Below are 6,648 nucleotides of genomic sequence, written 5' to 3'. Positions count from 1 at the left end.
CATTAGCGGCCTGAATAAACACCATCACAGCGCCCAGTGAGAACAGAAACCCGGTAAAGTTTGTAGATTGTATAATAATTTTAGTCTTGTCCATGGTTCCGGTAGTTCCGGTTCTGCTTCAGGCGTTCAGACAGCGCACTCACAAACACACGCCAACATGGCGAGCGCCGGAAACACACTTCAAAATAAAGGTCTAATGAAGAGGCTTCAAAATAAAACCAGTGTTGCTCAACAGAAGAGACACAGACCATCTGTTTTTAGAATGTTTTAAAGCCACACAGTTCCAGTAACCTGTGAAGTTTGGTGTAGTTGTGTTCAGGTTACACTCAGCATAAAAGCAGAGGCAGACAACGCAACAGGACAGTGACGGGGAGGGTCACGGAGAGTCTCATTAATGTCCCCATTACTTTTACACAGATGGGACCAAGTCACACATGCGCAAGTCTCAAGTAAGTCCCAAGTCTTTTTTGTCTTGGGCAAGTCAAGTCAAGTCCTATAAATAAGTCAAGTCAAGTCCAAGTCAAGTCACCTTAGGCGTATTGGCGTAATTTTAGCAGCAGAATATGAATTTAATACATTGAAAAGGCAATACATAAGTAAATGTCAGTAAACATCCCTGGCACATGTGCTCAACCTGTTAAATATTTGCATTTTAAATACTCATGTTCTGTAAAATACATCATGGAATAAAACAAAACAGTAATAATGTCACAAAGTTATTTATTGATGGCAAAATTGATTGCAAGATTGAAAGCCAACTAAGTTTCTCACATTGTCATCAGCCAACAAGAAAAATAAACAGAGAATTGGCATTCTGTTATGTGCGTAGTTAAAAGAGGGCAGGACGACCCCTTGGGTTAACAGGGGCATGAGCTCCTCCAATCTCTGATCACGTCAGATGAGATGATTATTATTAATAAGATACACGTGGAGAAACCTGAAGTGACTTCGATGTATGTTTGCACCAGTAAAAAAAAAACCCCAAAGGATAGAGAAATGTGTCAGACATAATTTAGGTCTCAAAAAGAAGACCTGTTCGCCCGTGCAAAAGTGACATCATCTTACCCCATATGACAAGCTACAGAGGTGTGCAAAAGCGCTCTCTCTCCCCGAGGCTCCTCAGCCTGTGCGGAGCGGGGACAGATAGAACCACTTTGGCGCGGGAGTCTTGGTTCCCGCTATAATAGATTGTTACGAAAATAAATGTTTTTTTTTATTTATTTGCTAACAAATACAAACAAATACAAAGTAAGAAGGACAGAATGAAACAAATCAATACATACACATGACATACAACAGAAGCACTGACGTAACATTAACAACAGTTTCAAAGGCTGGACAATACTACTAATATGTTAACAAAGAGATGTAACAGAACACATGGAGACAAATTCGACAAAGATAAACAAGAGCTATATTGCTGTATAGGGGAGGCTGGGTGGGGTTGGTTAGGGGTAATGAATGTGCATGTGAGATGGAGGAGGGTAGGTGGGGGGGATTTGGAGGCGTTTGGGGCCTTGAGTTATGGGTGGAGGGACAGTGTGTGTATGTTGGGGGGGAGCGGAGTTTGTGATAGTGAGCACATGTGTGTGTGTGAGTGTATATAAGCAGTTCCCCACAAATCTTGGAACTGATTAACATACCCTCCCCTCAAAAAATCCTTTCCAAAATATACAAGATTATATCACAATCCGAAAAAACTTTAAGCCTTCCATACCACAATTGGGAATCAGACCTGTGCATTACTCCTGATGCCGGCTTCTGGACCCAAATCTGCAAAAACATCTATCTAATGACTAAAAATGCCAATCTTCAACTAATACAGTACAAGGTACTCCATAGATTTCACTACACTGCACAGAAACTGGCAAGAATGGGTTTTGGCTCCGACACGTGTTCCCACTGCATGCTAAACACCCCGGACACATACATCCACGCTGTCTGGCACTGCACCCCGATCCATAGGTTCTGGATAAAAGTCACAGATTCACTCACCTCTATCCTTGGCCATCACATCCCAGCAACTCCTTCCCTCTGCATACTAGGAGATACATCTTCAACCAACCTTAACACCACAGACAATAAATTTCTTCTAGTAGCACTAACTATCACCAAGAAAACAATCCTCATGAACTGGAACTCAAAGAACTCAATCCACATTACCCATTGGAAAAACCTGCTAGCAGATTATATATCATTGGACAATCATACCTCTCCCAACTTACTCCACACTCAGAATACACACTCCCCTTGGTCATCTTACCTCACCTTTTTACAGACTTGACCTGGCCCTCTGTGCCTGAGATCCAGTCCCAACGCCACACTCAAATATCCTTCCATAATCGTTAATACTTAGCCATACATATTAGGGAAGGGAGGATGGAAGCTGGAATCTCTTATCTCTGTTTGTTTATGTACTTCATTTATTAATTTTTCCCACCACTCCCTACTCTTCCCACCACTCCCTCCCTCCCTCTGCTACCGTCTTCCCTCCCCCACTTCATCTACTCTTGTTATACCTGGGCTTCTGGGATGGCATGGACAGCCCCATCCTGTCTGGCTGTCAGGTGGGACTGGCGTTGGTTGGTGCCATTGGGAGGGTTGATGGGTCAGGGTTCCCCTCCGGGTCAGGGTCCCGAGGTTCTCTCGGCGCCCCGCCCACCCCACGCATGCACTCTGATACCTGCCTATTCTTGGTATCGCACAGCGCGCCTTATCCTCTTTTAAATGCTCTACACATTAGGAAGCACACACCATTTGTCCATCTTCAATAAGAACAACATGATAGACTAGGGCAGGGGAGGAGTGCATGTGGGAAACCTCTGCAGGTGCTTCGCTGCACTCCTCGCTTCTTTTAATGCAAATACATCTTAGAGGAGGCTTATATCTTTGATTACATAGTGTGCGGGGGGCGTGTAGGTGGAGATCTGGGCAGGTTTTCACCCTGCATGCCCTCTTCTTTTAATGCAGTACACTTTAGAGAAGGCACACATTCTTGTCATATACAGTCATATATAGGATAGGTAGGGCGTGTTGTGCGGAGGTTATGGGGGGCTGGTGTCGGTGTGTGGGGCGTCCGGGCCCAGAGCCCTGCCTCATGCAGTACCTCCCCCTCCCCTCCCATCATGATTTAGCTTGGGCAGGGGCGGCTGGCACCATAGCCATGAACAGCTGCTCAGGTAGTCATCGTAATTAACTATTAAATAACTATTATTTTTAGAATTACTATCTATAAAAAATTTACTAACACAAATGATTAGCAAATAAAATAATACTCCCCCCCCCCCCCAACCACTCTCCTTCATTATGATCCAGCTTCCTTCTCCCTGGCCCGACACTAGACCAGCACTGCTTATATACGAAAATAAATGTTAAATGAAATATGCATCCCGCGCATTCCTTTCCACAGGAACTTTGCTCACAACGTTTCGGTCGTGGCTAACGCACTGTCCTCCTTACCACAAGTGCAACGTTTCGGGAAAAATACAGAAAGGACAGTGCGCGGGATTCATCTTTCCTTGAACAATTACCCAGAGACTTTTTAAATTACCTCACTGGGAAATATCCAATGCACCTGTTCAGTTACAGAGTTGTGCTCTCTAAACTGTAGTCATTCAAACCATTGTTTTGGCGGCCTGGTAGCCTGATATACTAAATGTAAATTCATGGTTTGGATGACTGCACAATTTATTTTCGTAACACTATGTTACAGCGGGAACCGAGACTCCCGCGCACAGTCAGCCTATTTTGCAGAGTTTAGTATTGCTGCTAGCCTGTATTGAGGTTTTTCACCCACGTGACCAAGTCATGTGATGCTGCCATTTTGGACATCACGGCTCAAATCAGTTTGAATGCGAGGAAGGCGACAAACGAAAAACATAAAAGAAAAAGGAGCGAGATGCAGAAAACACCTTCACTATCCAGCGACGTAGGGCATTTACAGGGCGAGCAGAGGGAGAGGTATTTGCAAAAATTGAGGTTAGCAGGCTTAGAGAACGACGTTTACCTGCTTCCACCAGGATTGTTCACTGACGTACGGAAGTACACGAAGCCCTCGTCTTTACCTGACTTCGGCCCACATGATCTGTATATCTATGTCGTTAAAAACCCATCACCATACACAGGTATTGATCTGAAAGCGTATAAGAGTTTGGATGCCTAGAAATATTTTGTGTCAGGCTGGGTAACATGCCTACATCAGCGGGTCGTCCCTGGAGCTGGTGGTCGCCATCTTATTACAGCTAAGGTTTGTTCACATTTTCATTTACTTTCAGTCCTCAGGATAAACAAAATGTTATTAAATGTCATTGAAATAACTTCTTAGTCTGTTGAGACATGGCCCGTTATAAATTTGCTGTTACCAGGCATTTTTAAATTTGCTGTTACTAGAGCTGTTAGCACTAGCTAATGTCAACAACAGTAGCTGGTATGTTACTGTAGCAATGTTTACGTTCAGTCATTTGGATGACTGTTAAAACCTTTCAGTCTCAAGTTTTTCCTTTACTGTATTTACTAGTTTACTGTAATTATGATCCGGCAGCTATTTACACTGGATCCGGTGTAAATAGCTGCCGGATCATAATTACAGTAAACTAGTAAATACAGTAAAGGAAAAACTTGAGACTGAAAGGTTTTAACAGTCATCCAAATGACTGAACGTAAACATTGCTACAGTAACATACTAGCTATGTTGTTGACATTAGCTAGCTTGACCTTCAAAATGGCGGACACCGGGGCGTCACGTGACCCTGTGACGTCAGGTGAAAAACCTCAATTCAAACAGCGAGTGGCATGCCGGTGAATCCAAATCGTAGCGCTTTTTTCAATAGTGCATGACAGGCAGTGGGACGGAGTTTTCTTTTCTTTTTTGATCGGGTAGTGTGACGAAAAAAATGTGCAGGTTGCTGCACTGCTATTTCAAACGGCTATGATAAACTCCCCTGCCTCTGCCCTATGGACAGTCTGGCTAATGTACACGAACACACTTACACGAATTTGTACTGCTCATGAACATGTACATGTTCACAAGCTGACCATTAGCTTAACCCTGAAACAGAACGACAGGGTAGGAAGCTGCTTATGTTATTCAGCATCATGACTGCAAAGTGCACAATCAACTTACTACTACTGATATATAATATCATTAAACTTGACGTAACTACATTGCTTACCAGCATTCACATAAGAATTTCACAATAATAAACTGAATCCCTAGCTGCATCTGCAACGGCTAAAATCCTCCTACCGCTCACTCTCGTGGCTAACATTGGCTAACGAGGAGTTTAGCTGCTATCACCAAATAACAACACATTAATAAACTTACTGGACAGAATGGATCTTCAAATGCCGGATGAAATTGGAGGTCGTGGTCTGGCTGTCAGAAATCGTCACGTTGCAAATCTTGCACTGCTCCGTTCGTCGTTTACCTTCTAGGCAGTAGCCCTTGAAGCCGAAAGTGATTACTCTTGGGATGGCTGACATGATGATATGATGTGAAATCTGTGAACACACCGTGGCATGGGGCGTGCCGGTATATAGCCCACGCAGAGAGCGTGCCTGATGGACAGGGCGGTGACAACGCAACGGCAGTGCAATCAAAATTACTGAAGTATGTGCATATTACATTTTATTTTCACAATAAAAACACGATGGAAATAACACTCAAGTCATTCAAGTCATCGTGTGTCAAGTCAAGTCCCGAGTCTTAAACTTCCAAGTCCGAGTCAAGTCTCAAGTATTTTCATGTTTTGTCAAGTCAAGTCACAAGTCATGAAAACAGTGACTCGAGTCGACTCGAGTCCAAGTCCCCAAGTCTCAAGTCCCCACCTCTGCTTTTCAAACCAAAACCACACCCATGGTTAGCCAACAAAAGTAGTGCTCTTGTGGTTTGTGTGAACAGAGTGACCTGGGATGGAGTCAAATTCCCATTCTAAAATACTGTTTGAGTCCACCCTGGTGTTGTGTAGTATCACGGAGGGGAATGTAGCATGGACAGAACATGTGTAGTTTGTGTTCTATCATGTAGTGTACTGTTGCATAATATAGTATGGTGCAGCGTATTATCTTGCGATATACTGCAATGCAGTGTAGTTTGCTGTAGTGTAGTTTGGTGCAGTGCAGTGTACAGTGCAGTGTAGTATTGTACAGAGAGAACTTGTGCAGTGTTCAACGGTGTAGTGCGGTTTGGTGTATTATAGTACATTGTAGTAAACTATAGTGTACTGTTGTGTAGATTTTATTAGATTAGATTAGATTTTCATTGAGCAGAGCACAAGGAGAAAGACAAAGAAATGCAGTTAGCATCGAACCAGAAGTACAACCCCGATTCCAAAAAAGTTGGGAAAAAGTACAAATTGTAAAAAAAAAATGGAATGCAATAATTTACAAATCTCAAAAACTGATATTGTATTCACAATAGAACATAGACAACATATCAAATGTCGAAAGTGAGACATTTTGAAATTTCATGCCAAATATTGGCTCATTTGAAATTTCATGACAGCAACACATCTCAAACTAGATAGAACTCGACGCCAACAGAGTCGATGGGGACGCCTCCGCCTGGTAGACTACACACCTTATTAAGTTGTGATTTGCGGATGGACATTTGACCTCACAGTAATCTTGACCTGTGATCTTTTAACCTCA

The 6,648-nt window shown here is 43.1% G+C and overlaps 1 protein-coding gene across 1 annotated transcript in view; it reads right to left on the bottom strand.

Annotated features, from left to right (window-relative positions):
- LOC132867560 (pituitary tumor-transforming gene 1 protein-interacting protein) overlaps nucleotides 1–181 on the bottom strand; it is an 11,021-nt gene extending 10,840 nt beyond the window's left edge. The window contains exon 1 of the mRNA XM_060900551.1: nucleotides 1–181. This exon is cut by the window's left edge and continues 30 nt beyond it. Coding sequence (XP_060756534.1) covers nucleotides 1–94 — 94 coding nt within the window. The 5' untranslated portion in view covers nucleotides 95–181.
- Nucleotides 182–6,648: the final 6,467 nt, after the last annotated feature.

Source organism: Neoarius graeffei, chromosome 19, assembly GCF_027579695.1.
Source record: "Neoarius graeffei isolate fNeoGra1 chromosome 19, fNeoGra1.pri, whole genome shotgun sequence".
NCBI lineage: Eukaryota > Metazoa > Chordata > Actinopteri > Siluriformes > Ariidae > Neoarius > Neoarius graeffei.
Note: the sequence above shows the minus strand (reverse complement) of the source record. Positions and strands in the feature narration are given on the sequence as shown.